Genomic DNA, 27330 nt, shown 5'->3' with positions numbered 1-27330 from the left:
CATCTCTGCTATAAGGATGTGTTATAAACCAAGAGTAATCTAGATTCAATGAAATAGTAGTTTGTACAATGAAATTAAATTCTTTACTAGAGAAGATGAACTGTTTGCAAACTATACCACACAGCACAAGAGGTCATCTGAACAGGCAACAAGGGTTAAGGTGGCTCCCAATTCAACAAAACCAGTTTCATTCTTAGGTTTTCCCTTTATTTGAGGAGGCATTTATATTTGCTCTTATAAGGGAAAGGGTTCTATTGATTTTTTAAAAATGCTTTGAAAATCATGGAACCAGATCAATTATTAAGATCTCTTGAAAGTATTAGATTTCACAAAATCCTGAGAAACAACTCACAGATTATATGACCAAGAAAGGCTTTAAATTCTTTATTGCCTCCAAAACTAGTATATTTTATACCCCACCTACTTCTAGAATTGGAGGGAATGTTACAAATATAAATTTTAATGGCCAACATAGTGATAATTATTTTTATCTTAACACTGAAACATACACACACACACACGACCAGAGATTTCAAACACTAGAGAACAGTAAGAAGCAATTATTTTTGCATCAAAGGTATTTTCTTTTTTAAGTCACATATGCGGTCATGCTCCTCCCTTAAAAACACTGGCATTCTTTTAAAAAAATCTTCACTCTGCTTTGCGCTCAGCTTTTTGAAGTTACATAGAAAAATAAGACATGTATTTGAGACACTCATCAAATAACTGGGGAGAAAGAGCTAAAGTGCCAAAGAGAGGCAAGGGAGTAAGAGGTGCAGAGAAAATGCAATGGTAGGGGAGGAGGGGAGAAGAAGAAAATGCAATGGGAACTCAGCAGTGGCAGAAACTAGTTGACCCTTGAACAATGTGAGTTTGAACCTCATAGGTCCACTTATATGTAGATTTTTTTTTGATAAATACAAGAAAGTACTGTAAATGTATTTTTGCTCTCAATTTTCTGAATAACATTTTTTCTCTAGGTTACTTTACTGTAAGAACACAATATATATTACATATAACTACAAAATACATATTAATTAACTGTTAATGTTATTGGTTAAGATTTCTGGTCAACAAGGCTATTAGTAAAGTTTTTGGGGAGTCAAAGTTTTCAACTGTGCAGGGGTGTCAGCACTCCTAACCCCCCATGTTATTCAAGGGTCAACTGTACTTCCAACTGTGCAGGTACAAAGGTTATTAGAAGGAGTGGCCTGTTTTGGAAAACAGTGGGAAGGTTCCTCAAAAAGTTGAAAATAGAGCTATCCTACGACTCAGCAATTGCACTACTGGGTATATACCCCGATGATACAAATATAGTAATCCAAAGGGGCACCTGCACCCCAATGTTTACAGCAACAATGTCCACAATAGCCAAACTATCCACCGACTGATGAATGCGTAAAGATGTGACAAATATAGACAATGGAATATTCCTCAGTCATCAGAAAGGAATAAATATTGCCATTTGCAATGACGTGGTTGGAACCAGAGGGTTTGTGCTTAGTGAAATAAGTCAATGAAGAAAATTATCATATAATCTCACTGACATGTGGAATTTAAGAAACAAGGCAGAGGATCATAGGGGAAGAGAAGAAAAAATGAAAAGACGAAACCAGAGAAGACGACAAACTATAAGAGACTCTTAATCTTACAAAAGTAAATGAGGATTGCTGGAGGGGAGACAGGTGAGGGGTTGGGTAACTAGGTGATGGACGTTGCAGAGGGTATGTGTTGTAATGAGCACTGGGTATGATATAAGACTGATGAATCACAGACCTGTACTCCTGAAACAAACAATACATTATATGTTAAAAAGAAAAAAAAAAAAGTGGCCTGAAAAGAGAGTCCGGAAGGGAAGGGACAAATTCTACATTCTGATACATGATTGCACATTCGTTTGTCATTCAACAAATAGTTCACAGTCTAGCAGGAGAGAAAGGTAAGTAAACAAACACCTAAAATACAACGTGTGAATTATAATAACAAGCCCGTGTATAACATTAATGAAAAAAGGAGGGAAAAATATCCATGGGGTCATGAGGAGAGTAAGCAAGGAGGGAAAAGGGGAGGGAGGAATGGTGATTTCATCAAGGCCCTGAGGATGAGCAGGAGTTTACTGGAAAGAAGAGAGAAGATATTTCTGGCAATAGGAACAACACAAGCAAGGACATGGTGAAGTGAAAGCATGTGGTGTCTTTGGGGACTGGCTGTGGGGGAGTAAAGAGGAGACTGACGATGCAAGTGAAAACGAGGCCAGATCGTGAGGAGCTTTAAGCCCCATGCCAAGGAACTGGGCTTCAGTACAGTAGGCATGAAGGTTTTAGGCAAAGAATAATGTCATATAAGCACTATGAGACACCCTTTCTAACATTAAAATGTTTCAAGACTATAAAAATATGTAAAGTTTCCACTGGCTGCAACAACACATAGAAGAACATTAATTCCAGGACCCCCTGAAATCATGCCAAAGGCCCCACTGGCCCTGAGTCCAGTTAAGGGTTCCCAGAAGACAGGAACTATTTACTATTTATTTTTCTTTGGATTACCAGGACATGGGATATAGTGGAATCAACAGGAACCAGTTTGTGATGAAGAACAGTTTTGAGACTGAACAAAAGACGACTCCAGGGTTCCTGCTAATCACCTTAATGGGGTGCTGATGAGAAGAATGTTAAGTTTTGCCTGGGAGACATTAAGATTCAGAAATCTACAAGATATCCAACTGTTCTGTCCATAAGCAGTTAAAACACAAGTTTGGGGCTCCAAAGAGAGTCCACAGCCACAGATATGAATTTGAACATTGCCATGTTCTGTAGTGGTGAGAGCCGCTGAACCCATGTGGATGGATGAGGTCACTGACCATGAACAGGACCCAGCTCAGAATCTAACAATCCCAGGGCAAATATGAGACAGAGAAAGATCAATCAGAGGAGGAGAAACAAGACAGTTATCCGGTGAGTACAGGAAGGTACACAGTTCAGAAAACATTTGGAGTATGGTGTCAAATGACAGAGGATCAGTTAGTACGAAGACTAAGTGGCTGCTGGATTTGGAAACTGGGTAGTCTCTGATTTTCATTTCTCTGGAGTGGGTAAAGAATAGACGGAGTTGAAGCACAAACGAAAAAAGGAAAGAAGAGGCAGTGCAGCTCACTCTGCTTAGTGAGTATGGCAACAAAGAGGAGACAGGTACTGATGGGTGCTCTGTTTGGGAGAAGGACGCACACTTTATGCATTATCTTTTTTTAGAGGAATTCTATCTAGAGACTCTGAGAACAGGACTGCCTTCAGTATTCTTACAGCAACTACTAGATTATATAATAAAAAGAGCAGAGCTACTAAACTGCTGTTTAGAGATGCATGATATAGATTTCTCACGCACTTCACTAAATTTTAACTAAAGTGCCAGTGTAAAAGGGAGAGCACTAGACTGACCCAATAAGGCGGTCATTAAATTCAAGTCATTTACCTGCACGGGGTGACAGATGAAAGAGGCCATGCCTTTTTATGTGATTTGACAGGCTCTGTGAGCAACGCTGGGAATGCTGTAAGATGTTACCTTAATTCCTTCACCCTGGGCTGCACAAGGACATACTCACCTCCATAGTAGAGTCCTGTAGCAGTGCACATCCGCCACTGTCCCTGATACATTCCTGCTCTGCTGGGGCTGCACATCTGGACGCTGACATCTGCAATCTCTTGGGGCTCTAGCGATCTCACCATCACCATGTTCACATGTCCAAATTGGTCTCCCCCGACATATTTAAGACAAACCCCTGGAGGCCAGGCCTCTGTCCCTGAGTTCAAGCAAAAGAAAAAAATGTTAGGCAATTAGTGGTCCTAGGATGGGTGCAGTTCATTACAAAACTGTAGAAGAGGCCTCTTTCTCTTTCACACATACGTGAACATAGCCACATATCCTTGAGCTACATAATGTCACAAGACTGGCCAGAAGGAATTACCAGAGTTAACAACCTCTGACCAACAGTCTATCCCTAAGATAAGGCACATATGACCAAAACAAGGCAGTTCCTCAAGAAGATGTGTTTCAGGGCACCCCAGGGGAGGTCACACATTACACTGAATCCATGGAATCTGAGAAAGATGTTCACGAAGAGCCATGGAAATGAAGCACAGACCCACATCTTTGGAGGCCCGCTTTCTTCACTAGGAGGTAACACATGCCTATTTTCACAAGAACTTTTAAAGCTCACATTCTAAATAAAAATACATCTGATTATCTCCAGTTTTTCTATCAAGGCAAGTGGATGAAACATGTGAGGGATAATTTCTAAATTCCTTTCATTTTAAAACTTTTTCCCTGATGTACGACTTTTCCTTCTGGAGTCCTTAACTATGAAAAGACGAAGGTGCAAGAGATTCTGCAAATACGAGACAGAGGAGTCAAATGAAAGTTTCATTTTCAGGTTCAAACAGTAATGGGGTAAACTCTCCTGGTAACAACACACTGAACTGTGTTCTCAGAGGTGATGACACCAGCCAGAGGTACAGGTACAAAGGACAGGAATGGCAATACAGGGACAAGGCACTGGCAGGAATGTCTTTCCTCCTTTGGGAGTGATAAAGATCTTATTTGGGTCCCTCCTTCTGTGTACCTGTTTCCATGCAAACTAATTCAAAATGAGCAACCCATATATTGGCTTGTTCTGACAAGTCACAGGGCCACACAGCGACTAGAGGTTATCTTTCCAGTGAAGTCTCTCCAATGTATTTATTTTTACTATAGACAGAAGCCTCTGTATCTTTTGGGGGTATATATACATCCATTATAAAAATAAATCACCGTGGAAAGGCGGACACGGCAGGAATCTAAGGACAAAGCACACTTGAAATGTGTCTCCTGAGAGTATTCTAGGATGCCTTGGTTCCTTGTTCTCAAAGTGCCCGACTGGTTTTGATATACCCAGTGAAAAGCGAACCAGAGAGAAAGGCAGATACAGCTCCACGGCTGAGCTCGCGGCCCTGTAATGAGCGGCACACTCTGTGGCTCTTACACCTTAAGGGGTGGCAGAGGGAGCAGTGGGCACAGTGTTTTGTCAGACCCGCTTAAAAACACACGTGCCAGCAAAGTGCCCTCTTAAGTTAACACCATAAAGGGGAACTGCTGCTGGTGGAAAGCTTGTGGATGATACCCTGGCCAGACATGCAAATTGTTTCGCATTTCTGGGGCCTATGGTCTTGGCAAAAGCGTATTTGTCTGAGGTCAAGAATAGTAGCAGCTGGCATGGAGGACCTTGGAAAACGTCAGTCTCTTTAAAGACCCAGATCCGGGAGGAAAATTAAACTGCTATGTTAGGGGTGAATTCACAATTATTCTTTCAAATGCACATAGACGGATGCACAACACCGGTAACAAGACAACATCTGTTTGTATGAAAACCCAAGAATGTGTCTGTTTTTGAAATTCTAAGAAAGTGAGGAAAACCAAGACTGTCTGGGTGTGGGAAATACTTGGCCGTCCTGAGCAGACAAGCACAAGCAGCTGAGGCGGTCAGAGCTCTCAGCTATGCAAAGAAGGAGTGCTTCTGTGCTCCCGGGAGACGGAGTTAGTTGGTAAACATTAAGTGATTAACAAGTTATGCAGCTAGGGTCCTGATCTAATTTTTTCGTACGCCAGACACTTTATTCATGTGGTGCCTGGAGAGCTTGTTGGGAGAAAAAATTGGATGAATTATCCATCATCAACTCTAAGGTGTTAATTTGCTATAAAGTGAAGAACCAATCATTTACCTTCTAAGACTTACGAAGCACTTACTACAACATTTAGCTCTTACAGTCTAGTAAGTCAGGTAACTCTAAAAAGGTTAAAGATACCAGTTTTTAATAAAGAAGGAAGGGAGGAGCGCCTGGGTGGCTCAGTGGGTTGAGCCTCTGCCTTAGGCTCAGGTCATGATCTCAGGGTGCTGGGATGGAGCCCAGCATAGGCTCTCTGCTCAGCAGGGAGCCTGCTACCACCCCCACCCCCGTCCCTCCTACTTGTGATCTGTCAAATAAATAAATAAAACTTTAAAAAAAAAAAAAGGAAGGAGGAAGAGAAATAGTGTTGAGCTGTATGAACCATCAGCATACCTAAAATCTGAATTTGAGAAATGTAATACAACAGGGCTTCAAATTAAGTCTCAGTTACAAACTGGCTTGATGGGGGACAGATACATCTAGAATAAAGCAGAGATTAACCTATGTTTTATGACTTTCCAAGTTAAGTATCACACACACATGATCAAGGCTATGATTCTTCAGTTATCATGAGAATATAATTTAATTAAGAAAAAAGAGTAAAACCAAAACAAAAAAACCCTGACATATGGCAATTTTGAGATGACAGAGAACATGGCAAAAATGAAATAAAAGTCTATCAGTTCCAGAAAGCCTGGACTTACTAGGGATAAGTGATTACACAAACAGTTGGGAGATAATAACGAACATTCAAAGATCAATGAGGAAGACAAACCTTAATGAAGATCCCCTATTCTGTTTAATCCCTAGAAGTTTGGAGACTGCATTTCAAATTGAGCTGTAGGCAAAAAAGGGAATGTCATTGATCCTGTCACCACTTTCTTCCCATACCTGATGTAAAATGACTGGAATATAACAACATCTGCTGAATGGATGAAGCAGAATTACCTTCTCTACAGTTGTGCTGAAGAGAAAGGCGGAAATTAACTATTTTAAGGACCCAAAAGAAAACGGAGAAAACAGTTGTTCTTTTTCAAGTTTTCTCAATTCATGCTTTATGTTCACAAAAAATAAAGTTGACTGTGAAGCCACTGCCTCACATTACAATCACCAACTACTTCGCCAAAGTCCAAGAAATACCAGTGTTGCCATAACCTGCTCGGCTTAACATTCATGATGGCTGCACAACAGAGTGGTTGTAACAAATAAGAAGCTAAAGCATTGATGAGGGAAATTGTTCCTTTTCACACTGGGGGAACAGTTTCAAATTTTTACTTTCAATTTTAATTGTAAGGTTTCCTGTTCAAGGTTCCCAGGCTTCTAAAATTTATACGGTGCCAAAAGCTTGGATCCTAGGATTCCGCATCTAAGTCATCAAATGTCTGGCTTCTGTTTTTTCATGGTCTTAAAAGTTGAATTTTAAACAATGTGTGACATTAGCTTCTTTGGGGAAACTGCCGGGACAGCTATATGTAGTTCCTGCCAATCTCATCTGTTGTATATTCAAATGCCTGGCATGTCTAAAACATGACAGCAGAGAGATACCATGAAAATTATTTATGAAACTATTTCAGTGAGCACTTTTCTTTTAAGAGAAGATTATGAATGAGAGTAAAAGAGCCAGAGGAGAAATAGCTAAGGCCTGTTGTATTTCTGAGTTACCCTACTTCCAGAAAGAACTTAGGCCAGATGAGAATGATGCTGAAGAACCAGTACACGTGCGTGCTTTCCCTCCTTCTCTTTACTAACATACCTATGGCATAGTTATAGAAGGCCAGGTTCTCCTTAATCAAATGGTAAGCATGTAGCTGATAGATACAAAACTATTTGAAAATGGATGAACAATTTTCAAAAGGATAAAAAAAAAACAAACTATGTGTTCAAAGTAACCTGAAGGGTAAAATTGCCAGCCAATTGTTGCCCAACTCTTCAAGAAGTGTTCAGGCACAAGAATGGCCTTTCACAGGAAGAGAGACTGCAGATCCAGAGGCTATTTTAAACTGGACTTTCCATGCAATACCAAGTGGAAAAAGCAGCCAGCCCCACCAACACAGCTTTTCTCCAACTTGAAAGAAAGGTAGGCTTTTTGGGGTTCTGATTTAACATTTAGCCATTTTATATCAATCCCTCCCAATCCCCCATTACCTCAAGAACTGCCTGGTGAGTGAGCAGATGTATCAAGATTTCTGACATACAAACTGGTTTCTGCGACAAAAGAGTATCTCAAATATTTCAGCGGTACTCTAAGAACTTTTAATATTTAAAAACACTGTAAAGAATTCACAGAAAGGCAGCCATTTTAAGTGTTTTCACTATAAATAAGCCAAGTCTTAATTTTTTTAACTAAATAAAATTGAATTCATGTGAAGTTTCAAAAGCAGTTTTGATCAGCAACTTGGCAGGTTTTAGTAATTCAGAGAAAAAACATGATGAACAGAAGCTGAACTTAAGAGACTGTTTTAGGGGTACCTTGGTGACTCAGTCAGTTAAGCATCTGACTCCTGATTTCGATTCAGGTCATGATTTTGGATCACGGGATCGAGTCTCATGTCAATCTGAGATGGGCTCTGCTAAGTGCAGAGTCTGCCTGGGATTCTCTCTCTCCCTCTCCTTCTGCCCCTCCCCATGTGCCCTCATTCTCGAGCACATACATACATACATACATACATACATACATACGTAAGCTCTTAAGAAAGAGAGGGATTATTTTAATATTTTTAAAAGCCCACATCAGGAAAAGTAAGAAATTAAACCCCCCAAAAAGGAAAGAAATAAGGCAAAAATAATTAAGCTTTGAAAAAAAGAACTTCAAGAAAAATAGAAAACATGGCTACTTTCCCATACAGCCAAGTGTCTCTCAAACAAACAATGCCCTACACCATTACAACCAAAAGGGAAAAGAAGCTAATGAAAATCTTATAAAGCCATGAATGTCTCCAGTCATCTACAACATTGGGTCGATCCAGATTATGTGTGTTTCCTCAGTGACACACTAAACTTTCATCCAAGGGAGAGTTACTTTTAATTAAGTCAGAAAAATGAAGAATAACAATTTGGTACTTTAATTACTACATAAAACACTAGCTTAGTCAATCTTTCCCCATCATAAAAAAATTAAAGTACAAAGAACTAAAAAGTAAATAGTCAACAAAAGGTCACTTTTACAGGTTTATTACATCAACTCACATCAGATCACCTTGCTAGATAGGGTTCCCCCCCACACACAGATTTTGAGCTAAATATGCCTTCTGCCTAGTTTCCATCTCTCAGAATTCCTCTGTTAAGTCCTCGGTAACAAGGAGGTTAAAGTATCCTGATCTGATCAGCAGCATGAATAATTATTGCATGAGACAAGCAACACTAAACCCACTCAAATTAAAAAAGTCATTACAAAAGAATTTAACAAGCAAAAGGTAATAATTGTTATCAGACACATATTCAGATCCTTTTTTCAAAGAACTATTGCTAACTTATTTTTAATTTTTCTGAAAGTCAGCAGTATATTACAACAATGCTTCAAAAAAAAATTCTCAATCTTTCCATCTTTCCCATTCTGAGCAAATCCCACATTTCTTACCCTATTTTTCAAAGTTGGTATTAACATTTCAGAGAGATGTCTCAATGAAATTTCAGAAAGAATCATCCTTGCACCTACAAAGAAAAGAGCTTTCAAAAGAGCAGATGCTCACAGCTCTTTCTAACCACCTTGTTCTATTCAAGGATGTACCTTCTCTAGCCTGCTGGAAAGAACTGGAAGATTAATTAGAGCAGAATTAAAATGATGGAGTAGAACTGTACAGGTGGAGATAATACCACCACCACACACAGGCCTAGCTCCTGGTATCAAATGAATATTGAATTGTTTAGAGACCATCAAGACCTTTAAAAAAAAAAAAAACCTGAATTATTTTTCCTGATTTAGGGCAGGGGACATTTCACTGATGTTTCGTCATCACACCAGTACAAAAAAGTATTACATCAGGGTGCCTGGATGGCTCAGTTAAGCGTCTGCTTTGCGCTCAGGTCATGATCCCAGGGCCCTGGGATCAAGCCCAGCATCAGGCTTCCTGCTCAGTGGGAAGCTTCTCCTGCTTCTCCCGCCTCTCCCTCTGCCCCTCCCCCTGCTCCTGCTTTCTCTCTCTCAAATAAATAAAATCTTAAAAAAAAAAAACCAGTACTACATCACGTATAAGAAAAAGCTTAGAGTTACAAAAGCATATAACTTAAGCTAAAACATTTCCTTGTTTGTTTTAACTACTAAAAAAAGAAAACAGGGCAATGAAGAATTGCCCGTTATGCATTTACCGGAATTCTGGATCCGCCATGTCTTTATAAACTGAGTATCAGGAGGTATCGACTCCCCTTCTCCTATGGTGACATCTTCAACAAACGACATAGAGGGCACGCTGATGTTTGGGCTCTCAAAGTCATAATAGGCGCCAATTGCTGCTTGTAGGTTCCTACAAACAAAAAGAAAAGGCAAAAGATTTTACTTTAGTCCTGTCCAGGGTATATTACCTTGATTGTCAAAACAAATGGGAAAAGCCTGTTTCTCACAGTTTGGTATTAAAACCAAGGCTCCTGGTATATAAATCTTTAGAGCCACCGATTCTGAGGATCAACAGGAAAAACATCGAGACCAACAAACTTGAGCACCACTTTCCTCTCAAGTGCCCACATAAAAAGTAAGACACATTAGCACCATCAGTAACAGGATGAGGAAATGTCCCTCTTACCCACAAGGATAGCAAGTATGGGTAAGGAAGTCAATTAAGAGAGTGCTCCTCTACAACCATGATGGGAATTCAAAAAAACTCTATTTTAAAAGATATTCTAATTATTTAATTTTTTGAAAAGGCAACACATGCAGATGGTTCAAAAAGTTTTATACAGTGAAAAATAGCCATCTTTTCTCTTCTTTCACACACACACACACAAACACACGTAACTGCTCACACTACTTTCTTTAATATCCTTCCAGAACTTCCTTATGCATATACAAGCAAATAATACATATTCTTATTTCTCCCCCTTTTACACAAATAGTGGCATATTTATTATACACTGCCCTCTGCTTTAGTACCATGGAAACATTCCTATGTCAGTACATAATGAATATCCTGTTTTTTATGGCTGTATCCATTGTACAGACACATCATTATGTCTACTTCTGAGCTTGCTTCCAATCTTTAATTCTTCCATAAACAAGCTTAAGCAAACACTGTTTTTATATACATGCAAGTGTATCTGTAGGATAAATTCCTTTAAGTGATACTACTGCTGGGTCCAAGGGTATACATTTGTGGTTTTAACAGATACCTTCTAAACTTCCCTTCATAAAGTTGTACACTTACTGCTCCCACCAAGAAAGTATGAGTGTCTATTTCCCCATTTGCTCATCAACAGTGTTCTTCCAAAGTTTTGGATTTGTGTCAATCTGACAGGTTAAAAATAAGATCTCAGTGAGAACTTAAAATGGTTTTCTCTCGTTGCACAAAAGGTTAAGTATCATTTACATGTTCACGAGCCATTTGTAGTTTCTGTTCTGGAAGCAACATTTTGTAAATGATGGTGTTCTTTTTAATTACCCATAAACCCCCTTATGTCAAAAGGAACTACTAAGCACACAAACCAGAGTCCCTAATTGAACTGAAACACATGATTGACAGTGCATTCATCCATGCCAGAAACCAAATGCCACTAAGGGGTTTAAGTAAGCTGTGTTCATTAGAGAGATCAAAGAAATTGCTAGTAATTACATTAACTGCTCCTCTTAAGATCTTACTTAAACTAGTGACATCATCTCCAGTCCCCAGTAGACAACAACACAAATTGCATTTTTCTAAACATAACCCAACCATAAGCCAATGGATCCAGTGGGTTGTTTTTAATTATGCACAAACATAGCATGAAATAAGCTCTGATAGTATATAACTGTTCAACAGACATACTATTAACAGCAAATACTTTTCTGCTGGGGACCTGCCTGCTCCTCCAGGTGTTTGCAGCTGCCAGAAAGGAAGGCTATATTTAGAGCAGCTGCCTCAGGTCAAGCCTCACGCAATGGTGGCCTGTCATTTTAGTCAGTAATGACTGGAATTACACCACCACCAACTGCCTGCCTGTTGTGTGCGTACGAGATAAAATTTACACGGAGCAGAGCTGGGCCAGTGGCCAAAGTGCCTGTTTGCCTGACCATTTAATAGGAAGGCTTGGACTTTAGTCTTCCCAGCAACTTCCTTCTGTAGCTGAATGTGACTGGTCAAACCTGGGGACGCCCAGCCTCTACCACCGACAAAGAGGCCCTAGAAATGTATCTGGAATCAGCCTTACATTGCGGAATTAGGGACAAAATGAGGAAAAGAAAAGTGAGCCTAGTTTGCATTTTGTTCTTCTGAAAATTTTTGGAAAAGCTATGTGTCCATCCTTTTATAAAGGTAATTTTTCTGCTGCAGGAACTCCAGCAAGTAGCCTGAATTGTTTTCTGTTCACTTGGCTGTAAAATATGCTTGGGAGGGAAGAAACTATTTGTGCACTCAGGACAATTGCCAATTCTCATCCCCAGCATGTGTCATATTTCACCACTTGGCTCTGCCTAATATCAGAAAGGACTCAAGACCACTGCAGTAGAAAGATGAACACATTCAGCTATCCTACTTAGACAGATCCGGCCGCCTCAAATCTTGTTTCACACAGCCCAACTCACCCCACAGCCAAGCCAACAAAACTATTTATTTATACCTGTTTTGTATAGGTAATTCAGTCAGAGAAAGATTAAGAACACTTTTAAAGCCCAAAGTGAAACCGAAAGTAGTGAACTGGACTCCTGGCAGGAAGCAGGAGTGGAGGATGACAAAGCAATTTAATTTCCCAAGTACAAGGCGAAGTGTAGACTTTAGCCCAGTGGTGCTCTAACCCATTCAGCAGGTACACAACTTAAAATGTGGGTACACAGCTTCTTGGCACTTGGACCACTTAGATCACCACCTTACTGGGCCAACCACCGGCAGAAATAGACCAAACAGCTCCAACTCAGTGTGAGAACAAGCAGATATGAGTGCATGTATTCCTGTTCAAATCAACACACTCAGCTATTATTAGCCAACAAGAAGTTATATGTGAAATAGAACCTGCTGAGGAAATGGGAAAAGGAAGAACGTGGACTCCGTATTCAGTCCAGTCTGAAAGTTTAAACTTCCAGTTTCCTCCAGTTTTTGCTCAAATAAGTTTTTTTTTGTTTGTTTTTGTTTTTTATTTTATTTATTTGACAGACAGAGATCACAAGTAGGCAGAGAGACAGGCAGAGAGAGAGGGGAAAGCAGGCTCCCCGCTAAGCAGAGAGCCCGATACGGGGTGCGATCCCAGGATACTGGGATCGTGACCTGAGCCGAAGGCAGAGGCTTTAACCCGCTGAGCCACCCAGGTGCCCCGCTCAAAGAAGTTTTTAATTTGATTTCAGATTAAACCAAAAGGACCCTGAAGAACAAAGGCAGACAGTGTAATTGAGGAAAAAGGCACGGGCCAAGATGATGGTGATGGCTATGAATATGCTTAATGCCACAGAACTGTACACTGCAAAATGGTTAAAATGGTAAAATTTAAAATCGCTTTGTTTGGAGGCAGCTCCTATGCCTGGCTGAACAGCTTTGAACAAGCGGTTATGCATCTATGTCCGCTTACTCATCTACAAAACTGAATTTTTTTATCAGAAGGATGGCTTATATTTTATATTACAAAGTTAGGCAATGATAAGATTGGCTGTGAAGATTGGATGAGACAATGTGTGTAAATGCCCTAGGGTCAGCATTCAACCAATATTTAATGAATAATGAGCACTTACCCATGTGCTAAGCACTCAACCCGAGACTACAGACAGAACAGAGAGCAAGATGGGCAAGGCCCCTACCTTTACACATCTTATAGTCCAGCAGACTTCAGCAAGCCAGGGACATTCAAAAAGGGTATCTCCAACTGTCTCTTCCACTGAGGTTATCAGCCCAAGGCAGCTTTTCCTATTTCAGTGAAAAATGGGCTTGGTGCACAACAGTTTCAAATGCACTGATAATCAGGTTAACCTGATTTGGAATAGAATTTGGATGTTGGTATGTGCTCCCTGATAAAATGCAATTTCGTAACTCAAAAGCAGTATTGTCCAACATTAATTTTACAGAGGAACCCACAAATGCACTGACAGGTAAATAACTTGTCCCATGCTAGACCATCAATTAGGAGGATTTATTCAAAGGCATAAAACTTTTAGCTTATCCAAAACTTTCCAATTATCTAATAACATTCTGAACACCTTTCTTAAGAACATAATAATTACCATCATGAATTCCTTTTTAAAATATTTTATTTATTTATTTATTTATTTATTTATTTATTTGAGAGAGACCCAGAGCAAGAGCGCATGTGAGTGCACAGGCACCTATGGGGGTTAGGGGCCAGAGGGAGAAGGAGAGAATCTCAAGTAGACTGCTCCCTAAGTATGGGGCCTGGCTCAGGGCTCGATCTCACAACCCACAGATCATGACCTGAGTTGAAATTAAGAGCTAGACACTTAACCAAATGAGCCACCTGGGCGCCCCCACCATCTCATGAATTTTATAAACAAATTAGTTGTGGGGCGCCTGGGTGGCTCAGTCAGTTGAGCAGCCGCCTTCAGTTCGGGCCATGATCCCAGGGTCCTGGGATCGAGCCCCGCATTGGGCTGTCTGCTCAGCAGGGTTTCTGCTTCTCCCTCTCCCTCTGCCTGACACTCTGCCTACTTGTACTATCTGTCAAATAACTAAAAATCTTAAAAAAACAAATTATTGTAATCCTCCCCAGCTGAATTATTGAAAATGGTCGAGCATCTAATCTTACAAAAATTCACAAACACAGAACATTTATGTTTGCACTATGTATACATACACAGGTCAGATTGCCAATCTTATGAAGGAAGAAAGTCTTCTATCTGCTGAATATATAATGAATATCACTCGAAAATATGAGGGTAGAAAAGAGTTAAGAAAATCAGGAAATCAGAATTAAAAAAGGGATGTCAGAAGACTAAGCAGATTCTCAGGAAAATAAGATTAGATACCTTCTCTTTCCATTCTCTAAACAAGATCCAAATTAGTCATGAGAAAAAGAAAACTACCCAAATTCTGGACACAAATTAAAATGGGAAATCAGAGTAACAAACTGATCCATTTAAACACAAACAGCACCTCTGGGCTGTGAGCAATTCTTACTCCTAACCACAAGAAGTTTCTCACCGCTGGAGTGCCAATAATACTCCGTTAAGGCCACAAGCCCACTGGGAATCTCTAATGTGACTGAAATTATCTCTGAATGACTGAAACACTAGACTAGAAAAAGGATCAGCAAAGTCGAAAATGTTCTTAATAGGGCTTTCCAACATCAACTCGAGGGGAATCAAATGTAGAAGATGAGAAAGGAGGGTCAAAAAATAAGATTTTGTGACTACCATGAAAAAACTGAGAATTTCATGAAACCAGAAAGAGGACAGCAGGTAGGCAATAGGAATTGGGCTGAAGAAGGCTCAGCATTTTCAAACCTAAAAATTAACTCATGGATGATACTATTTAATATGTGAAGACTGTGAGAAAAAACTTGTGGAAAATTTCATTAAGAGGAGTAAGTTCACACTAGCATTTACTCGCTTCTTAGAGCCCTAGCAAGTCCAAGATTATTTCTTCTCAATTCTTTTCCTATTTGCTGATCCATTAATTTTATTAGTTTTAAAAACTGGTCCTTCTAACTACCATCAGCAGTTATACCCTTTCCAAATAGAAAGTAAAGAACAAGCATTCTGCTGTGAAAAGACAAGGAGGTGGTAGCACCGTTCCTAGATTTAAAGAGACGTAACCACCAACATAATACATGGTCCTTGAAGTCCTTGATTGGATTCTGATTCCTTAAAAACACCAAAGACGGTTATAAAATATACATCTGGGGACAACTGAGGACATTTAAACATAGGCTAGGTATCTTTTACTAATAAAAAATTTTTGTAAAGTCTCTTCCTATCTTAGTTGTGGTTATTTAAGAGAATTTTTAGGAGAAGCATGCTGAAATATTTAAGGATGAAGAGTTTTGATGTCTGCGACTTTCAAATGACTCAAAAAATATTTATACAGAGAAAACAAATTATGACAAAAACGTTCAACACTGTTGAATCTAGGTGGTAAGAATAAAGGTAAACACTACAGTTCTTCAAAATTTTCTGCAGGTTTGAAAAGGCAAATGGAAAAGAGAGAGAGAGAGAGAGAGAGAGAGAGAGAGAGAGAGAGGAGGTATCCTTTTTCCTGCTCCTGGAAGTCAAGAAAATTCAGTGAAGAGAATTACTGCAACCGCCTTGGGAACATGAAGAGACCTACCAGGAACCTCAGGGGACCTAATGAGGATGTGCCTGATAAGCTAAGGATGATCAATCAGAGGGAAAAACCGTTGTGTCGTCGATGATATAAACCACTAAATTAAATCTGGCAGCCCCAGAGTCATCTTACACTGGGCATTCTTGTCATCTGAGATAATAAAACTGGCTTAGTGTTTGTTTCTTTAGAAAGCAAGCAAGCAGATTCTAAGTACTGAGCAAATTCAACACCAGCACTGCAGAAGTTTAGTTTCTAAGTGCCTTTGGCTAATAGGCCACGATCAAACTATTTTTCCTTTTTTTACAAAAATTGAGGTGAGATTCACATAACATAAAATTAACTACTTTAAAGTATCTAATTCAGTGGTATTTAGTATTTTCACCGTGTTGTGCAACTACCACCTCCCTCAAGCTCTAAAACTTCTTCATCATTCATACCCACTAAAAACACCCCATACCCATTAAGTAATCATTACTCACTCCTCCTTTCCCCATCCCACCCGTCCCTACTATTCCCTGGCAACAACTAATCTTCTGTCTCTATGAATCCGCCTATTATGGATAATTTACATAAAGGGAATCATACACTACGTGGCCTTCTGTGTCTGGCTTCTTTCAGTTGGCATAATGTTTTCCAGATTCATCCCAAGTTATAGCATGTTAATCAGTATTCTATTCCTTTTTATGGCTGACTAATATTCCATGCTAGGTACACACATTTTGTTTAACCACTCATCTGTTGATGGGCATTGGGTTGTTCCTACTTTTTGATTATTATGAGTAATGCTGCTACAAACATTCATATACAACTGTCTAAGTATATGGCTTCATTTTTTGGATACATACCTTTGAGTAAACCTGCTAGGTCTATGTTTAACTTTTTGAAGAATCACCAAACTTTTCTGTAGTAGCACAACCATTTTACATTTCCACCAACAATGTACAAAGGTTCCTTTTTCTCCATGTCCTTGCCAACACTTTTTTTTTTTTCCCAATTACAACTATCCTACTAGGCATGAAGTGGTATCTGATGGCTCTGATTTGCATTGCCTTAATGACCAATGACCTTAAACATTTTTTCATGTACTTTCAGGCCATCTGCATATCCTCTTCAGAGAAATGTCTACTCAAATCCTTTGTTCATTTTTTGACTAAGCTTTTATCTTTCTGTTGTTGACTTGTAAGAGTTCTTTACATATTCTGGACAGCTGACCCTTATAATATAGATGATTTACAAATAGGCTTGTTTTTCTTTTTCTTAATAATGTCCCTTGAGGAGCACCTGGGTGGCTCAGCTGGTTAAGTGTCCAACTCGATTTCAGCTCAGGTCATGATCTCAGGGTGGTGAGATCAAGCCCCAAGTCTGCCTCCACACTCAGCATGGAGTCCGGTTGTCCTTCTCTCTCTCTGCTCCTCCCCATAACCCCTGCTCAAGCACAGTCTCTCAAATAAAATCTTTAAAAAAACAACCAGGTCCTTTGATACACAAAAGCTTTAATTTTTATGAAATCCAATTTATCTAGTTTTTCTTTCATTACTGATGCTCTTGATGTCAAATATAAGAAACAATTGTCAAATCCAAGGTCATGCAGATTTATCCCTTTGTTTCTTCTAGTAGTTTGTTTCAGCTTTTATTGTTCGCCACTGATCCATTTTAGTTAATTTTTGCATAAGGAGTAAGGTAGCAGTCTAACTTCATTCTTTTGCCTGTGGTTATCCAGTTGTCCCAGCACCACACGTTGAAGAAGATCAAAAATTTTTAGGAGAAAAAAACAGTTGGGAAAACTCTTGGGTATGGGTGGGATCCTGCCCTATTTAAGACCCTCGCCTTTGGTGACACATGGCAACTGCAATCAATGTGATGCTCAGATTTGGGAAATCAAATAGGAGAACAAGTGGAGACACGCATGGCACCCCACCTTGAGTCGAGTATGGTAATCCTTATGCTCAAGATCACCCTAAATGGTACTTCCTATTCCCACTAGTTTCTAGGACTAAAGAAAGCAACAACATTTATCTAAGCATCAGTCAAATTAACAAGATAAGCACAAAGTTTTTCCCTCTCTGCCTATCAGTAAGTATGCAGTATTTATCCATTTATTTTACTTAAGTTTTAACTCATTCATGACTATAGGTACTGGAAACATAAAGATAAATAAGACAAAGTCTTTACTACAAAGAAATGCTATGTCTATTCAGAAATATTTGGGAACAATTAATCACAACTCAATGTGGTAAGTAAGTGTCAGAGGAGAAAAATAAGCAAGGACTATGAAAGTACAGAGGAGGAAATACCTAATACAAACTAAGGCATCAAGGGAAAGCTTCATTGAGGGAAAGGTATAATATCAAAACCGATGGCCTCCTTAACCACCTGGAGGAGTAGTGAAGGAAGAGGGAGTTAGAGGGAGAGAATGTGCAAAGGCACACAGATGAAGGAGAGCTGTATTCCTCTTTTCTCTGGGAATCGCCTTCCTTGTCCCTAGGAGAACAGATACAAAATAAGACAAGAACATAACATGTTGGTAAATGACTCTGCTCCAAACCACAAAGGATTAGTCCAGGAATGAACACCCGACCCAAGGCAGAATCAATCTCAATGCTTCCCTGAGAATCTCTGGACTGGAGCCGAGAGAGAGCAATCTCTCCCTGAGTACCTGGAGCTCTTAGTGTCATATTTTGTCCCCTGGAAAAGGCACAGAAAAGCAGTCTTCAGAGAAAAAAGACCACAAACTCACGAACAACCAGAAGAGAGAGGCCTGACAACATTCAAGTCCCTGGTTCTGGCTGTTTCTGAAACCCAAATGAATTTCTAACTTAGGTTCTAAGATATCCTCACAGTATCTCATTACTGATTCTCATTTTTATTTGAGCTAGTTTGACAGGGTTCTGTTTACCACCTCCAATAAAAGATTGAAGTATTGCAAAGTGTTACCCAAAATGTGTAACAAAGTTAAAGTGAAAGGAGGCCTCACCATCTCAGGCTGGGAAGCCCAGTAGTCCTCCTGTGGCAAACCAGTTGGTTACACTCCATATGCACTCCCAAGCTACATGGAGCTTTATGAGCTTTGGACAAGAAAAGAAATTGCTTACAGACGAGTGTGCTAACCTCAGTAAGGTTCTGCAAAAACAATCCTATCTGTGAAACACAATCCAGCCCAATCCAATCTCCTAGAGAGGAGATGTGACACAAAAGACAACAATATAATGATTAAGCAAAGGCCTTTCTGCCTATAAAGCCAAAGATCCAAAACCTCTAGTAGTCAGATAATCACTTTGCTGAATTTCAGCAACTGAATTCTTTGTGCCACTAAGAAATTGTGAGACCCTGGATGATTACAATGTAGACAGCCCCTTTCAAAACACTTCTCACAGCGTTCCCTCAAACTCCCATCCCCTCCCCTCATTATAAAGCATTATTTAACAGAAATGCAGCTGGGGGGGGGGGGGGCAATATCCAGGGGTGACATTCCATAGAAGATCTGAGAAAGCTCTAAATCCAGAATTTTCCACCCAGACCCTGAGGTAGGAAGATAAGCAAAATCAAGGAGAATTAAACCTGGTCCCAGCTATTCTCTTCAGCAATCTCAGAGACTAAAAAGCCTAACTACTACTAGAGTTGGTGGTTATCAATGGGAACGAACCAGGATGAAATGGAAGATGAGCAGTAAACCGCAGTTTTAGAAGAGTTCTCTCAGCGGGAAGCTGGAATTACTATACTCCTAGTCAAGCCCTAGGTCCAAAAAGTGGCATCTTACTGGAAGGGGAAAGCTAAAGCAGCATGGCCCACATATAAGGAACTATTTTCCACCCTGTGCCTATAGCCCCCATGCTCCTCCCAAGGATGGTCCTAAAGAATACTGGACATGGGGAGTCTTTTTGGGGCAAGCCACGCTAAAGCCTTCAATCCTCTGCCAGTGAAATGAATTAACAGGGGACCATGAGACTTGCTGATTGTATTACACTGCTCCTGCCTGCAGAACACAGTATATGCTCTGTATTCTTCTGCTTATATCCCCCAGGATGAGAATAGGACCTGTCACATAGATGGTGCTTAATAAATGGAATGAACTCATAACCAAAATACAGTATTTTTCCTTTCTCCTTTTTATCTGGTTTTCTTCTCATGTTCATATATTGGAACTATAAGACAGAGGGCAGGGGAATGACAACAACAAAAATCTATCATTTAGTCCATAGGCTGAAGCACCATGCAATGGTTTATCTGGACCAATCAAGACCAAATTAGGAAAGCAGAGCTACCATCCTAAGACCCTCAGCTGGCGGGGTGGGCACCTTAGACAATAAGTCACAGTACGATAGCTGGACCTGAGTGGGTAGGGGTCATCTCCCACTGGGGAGGAAGAGGAGAGCATCTGTAGTAGTTACGTGTTTAGGTAATGCCCTCACTTCCACGTATGACTCCTTAGGACAGAGAGAGGTCATTTCACAGTTAATGCGAGGGTGAGGGAACCCCGAATTTGGAACTGAGAGTTTTTCCCACAGTATCTGGGCTATAAATACACATTTGGGAACTTTTGACAATCATGATTTTTCTTCACCAGGGAGAGACCATTGCAAACAACTACACAGAACATAAATAAAAGAAACCTGAGGGGGTCCTGGGTGGCTCAGTCGTTACAGCACCCGATCCCTGATCTCAGGGATGTGAGTTCAAGCCCCATGTTGGATGTGGAGCCTAGTTTAAAAAGAAAGAAATGAAGGAAGGAAGGAAAACAAAGAAAGAAACCTGAGATATTTTAAAGTCCAGTTTTTCCAAAAGCCCAAACATATGCAGGTCTTTGGGTTCTGTATAACATAGCAACATCCTTAAAATACCTCCCTCTACTCCAACACACACATCTTTAGCATTATCTAGTTTGAAGTGAGTTTGTTACCTGTAACGTAATAGGCCCAAATTAATTCAAAATTACATACTGTGTTCAGGGATAGTCTGTATGTGTGGTGCAAAGTCAGTTACAAGAGGCAGAAAAGGAACGGAAAGATAAATTAAAACTTAACTCAGGGGGCACCTGGGTGGCTCAGTGGGTTAAGCCTCTGCCTTCGGCTCAGGTCATGATCTCAGGGTCCTGGGATCGAGCCCCACATCGGGTTCTCTGCTTGGCAGGGAGCCTGCTTCCCCCTCTCCCACTGCCTGCCTCTCTGCCTACTTGTGATCTCTCTCTCTAGATCAAATAAATAAATAAAATCTTAAAAAAAAGAATAAACTTAACTCAGATCCAGTAATCCCACGTTTGGGTATATATCCAAAAGAACTGAAAGCTGAGTCTCAAAGAGATATGTGCACATCAATGTCCAGAGCATTATTCATAATAGCCAAAAGGCAAAAGCAACCCAATTGTTCATCAACAGGTGAATGGGTGAATAAAAATGGTATAGGCTGGGCGCCTGGGTGGCTCAGTGGGTTAAAGCCTCTGCCTTTGGCTCAGGTCATGATCCCAAAGTCCTGGGATCAAGCCCCACATCGGGCTTTCTGCTAAGCAGGGAGTCTGCTCCCCCACCCCACCCCCACCCCCCCGCCTGCCTCTCTGTCTACTTGTAATCTATGTCAAATAAATAAATAAAATCTTTTTTTAAAAAATGGTATATGCATACAATGGAATATCATTCAGTCTTAAAAAGGAACATGTTACATTCTAAAACATGGACGAACTTTGAAGACATGCCAAGTGAAATAAGCCATCACACACCACACACACACACAAACAAGTACCGTATCATTCCACTTATGAGGTACCTAGAACAGTCAGATTCACAAAAACAGAAAGTAGAAAGATGACTAACAGGGGCTGAAGGAAAGGGGAAATGAAGAGTTACTGTTTAATGAGTACAGAGTTTCAGTTTTGCAAGATGAAAAAGTTCTGACATGTTTAACACTACTGAATTGTATACTTAAAAATGATTACTATGGTATATTTTATGTGTACTTTACCACAGTTAAAAAAAATTTAATTAGGATGGGACCAATATGTTTCATTAAGAAATGTGGACTTCTAAAACCAAAAGAGAGCACCTAGGAATGCCTGGGTGGCTTAGTCGGTTAAGCAACTGCCTTGCTCAGGTCATGCTCATAGGGTCCTGGGATTGAGCCCCACATTGGTCTCCCTACTCCAAAGGAAGCCTGCTTCTCCCTCTCCCTGCCACTTCCCCTGCTTGTGCACTCTCTCTCTTTCTGTCAAATAAATAAAATCTTTTTTTAAAAAAAGAGAGAGAGAGCATATCTAAAGGTTAAAAAATAATTTTATTAAAATATAACTTACATAGCATAAAATTCACCCATTTCAACTGTACCATGTAATGATTTTTTAGTAAAGTTAAAGCTAAAAGTAAACTGTAAAACCATCACCATGTTTTAGAACACTTTCATCAGCCCCATAATGCCCGACTCCTCCATAATATGTAAATGTTAGGGTACATAAATTAAGGCTGCTAATGAGCTGACCTGAAATGGGGAAATTATCCTGGATTATCCAGGGGAACTCAATGTAATCACTTCTCTAAGAGTGGTCTGAGGGAACTGGAAGAAAGAACCAGGAAGATCACCCCGTGAGGGCTCACACAGCATGCTAGCTTTGAAGATGGAATAACGAGGCCATAAGCCAAGGAATTCATGAGGCCTCTGGAAGTGGGAAAAGGCAACAAAATGGATTCTCCAGCAAGAGCACAGCCCTGTTAACACTTCGATTTTAGCCCAGTTAAGACCCATTTTGGACTTCTGAACTTCATAACTGTAAAACAGTAAGTTGGTATTTTGGGAAAAAAATTGTTTATTTATTTGAGAGACTGAGAACACAAGTAGGCAGGGAGGCAGGCAGAGAGAGAGGAAGGGAAGCAGGCTCCCTGATGAGCAGAGAGCCCAGATGCCGGGCTAAATCCCAGAGCCCTGGGATCATAACCTGAGCCGAAGGCAGAGGCTTTTTAACCCACTGAGCCACCCTGATGCCCCAAGTTGGTATTTTTTTTAACTACTAAGTTTGTGGTAATTTATTACAGCAGCAAAAAACTATGAATGGTTGGCTATTTGTTTTATTATTCTTTCTCCTTTACTATATATTTGAAATTATTCATCATAAAAGGAAAAAACTATGGATATGAAAGCAAACTAAAGAAAGATCACAATTAAAAAGGTACTGAGTCATTTCCTTCATCATAACTCTGCTTTCAAGAACTCAATTACTCATGAGAGATGAGTATTTAGGAATAACTCCCATTTTTCTAGTCCCCAATTTAACAGTCATGAATAGCTCCTGGAAAGGTAAACAATAACTAGGTTCAGTGCTAAATGAAATTTTTGAAGACACTAACTAGAACAACGGCCCAGAGGAGACATGAAAATTCACAATACCAAAAATGTCCCAGAATGCCAAAGAGAAAATGTGATTCACACAAAGCTATCTTCATAAACAAAACATCTGTGGTTTATTGTTATTCATGAAACTTTCTTTGGGACATAATTTTAAGTAGCAGTTATGAAGTGATCAGATAAATCTATAATTAAGTATGATTTTCAAGAGTATGTTTACCTAACAGGAAACTTACACAAGCCAGCAGTGGTCATATGTGTTCTATCCTGCAGCTCAGTCAGAGAAATAATGCTAGAAACTTTGGGGGATTTTTATTTTAAAAAAAGGACAAAGTGCCTAAAGGCTAAGTTGTAAACAAACACTCCATTCTCCATTCTCCAGTCTAACTGTTGTTTCCACATATAGAGGAAAATGCATGGACTTTGAAAAGAAATACCACACACCTTTTATATATACCATTGATTAAAATGCTCTTGCCTTTGAGATTTCTCGATGGCACACTAATGGGGCCAGATTTAAACCCTCTTCAGTTTCATCTCCTCTAAAGAACAAGGCTGACCATGCCAGCTTTGGAGATAATATATAAGTCAACCTCAGTGTACCTCATCTCCAAAAATACATACTACAGCACACACCTAAGAGAGAATTTAAAGCCCTTATTTTATGTCTTATTTTCTGCCATAAGAACAAAAGAGTAAATAAACATTGACTAAGTTCTATGTAATATGATAAAGCCAATGCAATGTTATCATCACCACCAAATAATGCTACATGGCATTAATGCCAATTTCTTCAGCCAACCCATCTCCAAATACTCTATGGCTATATTTGGCTACTCTCTGGTACATATGAGATAGGTACCTTTAAAAAGCTTACTTACATACTTACAGCTAGTAGATTAAATTAAATTAGATGGAACTTGGAGAAATGTGATAAAGGCAGATTTTATGATAGCTCACAAACCTGAGAAGACCAAGCCCCTTTTTCGTTTACACAATAATAAAATGACAGTGTAAATATGTAAGAGATTGCTGCCATTTTTCAGTAACGAATCACTGAGAACAAGGAAGACAACATTTAAAGACAAGTTCCTTTAAAAGTCCCAGGACAGGGGCGCCTGGGTGGCTCAGTGGTTTGGGCTGCTGCCTTCGGCTCGGGTCATGATCTCAGGGTCCTGGGATTGAGTCCCACATCGGGCTCTCTGCTTGGCGGGGAGCCTGCTTCCCTCTCACTCTCTCTGCCTGCCTCTCTGCCTACTTATGATCTCTCTCTGTCAAATAAATAAATAAAATCTTTAAAAAAAATAAAATAAAAAAAATAAAAGTCCCAGGACAATAAAGTATTTAAAACTTTTTAAAAAGCAAAAAAAAAAAAAATTGTAGGACACTTGGAAACAATTTCACATATTCTGTTAATGTTTTCATGCTCTAGGCAACTAGCTACAGATGACAAGTAGTCAGGCCTAGACAGCTCATCCAACTATGGCATTTCTTATACATTACAAAAGAAAAGGATTTTTAAAAATAGCTAATTAAGGTACCTGGGTGGCTCAGTTAGTTAAGCATTTGCCTTCTGCTAGGGTCAAGAGCCCAGGACACCAGGACCAAGCCCTGCATTGGGCTCCCTGCTCAGTGGGGAGTTGGCTTCTCCCTATACCCCTCCCCTCTGCTTGTGATCTCCTCTCTCTCTCAAATAAATAAAATATTTTAAAAAAATAAAATAGTTACTTTTATGACACTGCATACTTGCCACCAGTTAGATGACTACCAAAAAAAAAAAAAAAAAAAAGACACAAAACCATCAAACAAACAAACAAAACCCAAGAAAAAATCTACCTGATTTGGTTCACAAAGAAAAACTAATAAAAACACAGGGAAAAGAATTTTCTGTAGCTTTTTCTGATTCTTTCTAAAAAAGAGTGGTCTCTCAAAGAGAGAAAAGCAAGCAAACACACCAAAATAATGGAAACACTGAAGGAACTTTTATATTTCTAGCTTTCCAAAAGTCAAGGAGATCTCTCTCTCTCCAGCACCTTTTCTTTGGATCTTCTGTGGCTGAGGGTGAAGCAAATACACTTCAAAGCACACTATTAAGATATACTAAAAAATAACCAAAAATTTTCTTCTTTCAGCATAAAATCCTTTATGATTTTAATCTGGTAAATTCCACTTAAAAATCAGCAATATCTTTACAAAAGACTTGCCAACCAACAAATGAAGGAACAAAAGAATTAGAAAATTACCTTTTTGTAACCAAACAACTCAGGGCAGGGATCATCCTTGGATACTAATATAGATGGGAGAAAGAGTGCTGGGAGGAAGGATATTCTCGGTCTCTCACAGACTACTTATTCATTACAAAGGAAAAAAAAGAGGTAGACACTATCATAATTAAATACTCAAATTCAGCATAATAATGGGACAAAAACAGCATATGCCTCCGAATGTGATACAACAAAAGACAGAGAATCATCCATGTATTATTTCTAACAACAACAACAACAACAACAACGTTTAACCAGAACCTAACTGTGAGGAAGCAATCAGACTCATCAACAGGACACTCTAGAGGGCAAATGGGCTGAACTCTTAAAAAATGTCAATGTCATAAAACATCCAAATGACAGGGGGCGCCTGGGTGGCTCAGTGGTTTAAGCCTCTGCCTTGGGCTCAGGTCATGGTCTCAGGGTCCTGGGATCGAGCCCCACATTGGGCTCTCTGCTCAGTGGGGAGCCTGTTTCTCCCTCTCTCTCTGCCTGCCTCTCTGCCTACTTGTGACCTCTCTCTCTCTGTCAAGTAAATGAGTAAAACATTAAAAAAAAAAAAAAACAAAAACAAAAAAAAAAACACATCCAAATGACAAAGGTGAGGGAAATTTGTTCTAGACTGAAGGCAACTAAAGGCACTTGACAACCAAATGTAATTTGAGAAGTCTGAGAAGATCCTGGATTTAAAAAGAAAAACAAAACAAAACACAACAAAAAAAATACAACAGAAAAACCCCACGTTATAAAGAGCATTTGGGGAAGAAATAGGAAACTCTAGATATGGAATATATATTGGGTAATACTATTGTTTCCGTGCTAAATTCCTAGAGAGTGACGAAAATATTGCAGTAATGTAGGATGATGCCATTGTTCTTAGGAGATATTTGCAGAAGGACCAATGGGTAAAATGTCATGCTGTCTGCATTTTATCTCAAATGGTTCCAGAAAAAAAAAACAAAAGTGTATAAATCCATACACAGACTTTTCATATATTGCTGGTGGGAATATAAATGGTAGTTACTCTGGAAAAGAGTTTGGCAGTTGCATAAAAAGTTAAATACAAAATAGCAATCCATTCCTAAGTATCTACTCAAAAGAAATTAAAACACACATCCACACAATCTTCCTGGAGAATGTCCACAGCAATTTTATTCATAGTAACCAAAAAATAGAAACAATCCAAATGTCCACCTACTGGTAAATGGATAAACAAAATGCTACATATCTATACAATGGAATACCACTCAGCCACAAAAATGAAGGCAATACCGATACATAAACAGATGCCTCACAAACATTATGCTAAGTAAAAAAAAAAAAAGAGATACAAAAGACCACATATTATATGATTCTGTTGATAGAAAGTAGAGAAAAATAACTACTTAGAGACAAAAAAAAAAAAAAAAGGTCAGCAGCTGCATGAGGTTGGAAGGTGTAATGGGGATTAAGAGTAAACGGCAGGGGCACCTGACTGGCTCAGCTGGTGAAGCTTATGATTCTTGATCTCAGGGTTGTGGGTTTGAGTCCCATGTAGGATGTACAGATTACTTAAAAATAAAATCTTAAAAAGAAACAAACCAGTAAACATACAGAAGAAATCTTACTGAAGTGATGAAAATATTATACAACTGGATTATAGTGATGGTTGCTCAATTCTTACTA

At 39.4% G+C, this 27330-nt stretch overlaps 1 protein-coding gene across 2 annotated transcripts in view; it reads right to left on the bottom strand.

Annotated features, from left to right (window-relative positions):
* Positions 1 to 27330, bottom strand: part of ILRUN (inflammation and lipid regulator with UBA-like and NBR1-like domains) — a 91436-nt gene that overhangs the window by 45264 nt on the left and 18842 nt on the right. Inside the window, exons 2-3 of one of the 2 annotated variants that reach the window (XM_046005051.1) lie at positions 10002 to 10156; positions 3599 to 3796 (exon numbers count right to left, since the gene is read on the bottom strand). In XM_046005051.1, coding sequence (XP_045861007.1) covers positions 3599 to 3796; positions 10002 to 10156 — 353 coding nt within the window. The remainder of the gene's footprint in view (positions 1 to 3598; positions 3797 to 10001; positions 10157 to 27330) is intronic. The other variant, XM_046005052.1, reaches the window with a different exon arrangement.

This window comes from Meles meles, chromosome 5, assembly GCF_922984935.1.
Source record: "Meles meles chromosome 5, mMelMel3.1 paternal haplotype, whole genome shotgun sequence".
Taxonomy (NCBI): domain Eukaryota; kingdom Metazoa; phylum Chordata; class Mammalia; order Carnivora; family Mustelidae; genus Meles; species Meles meles.
Note: the sequence above shows the minus strand (reverse complement) of the source record. Positions and strands in the feature narration are given on the sequence as shown.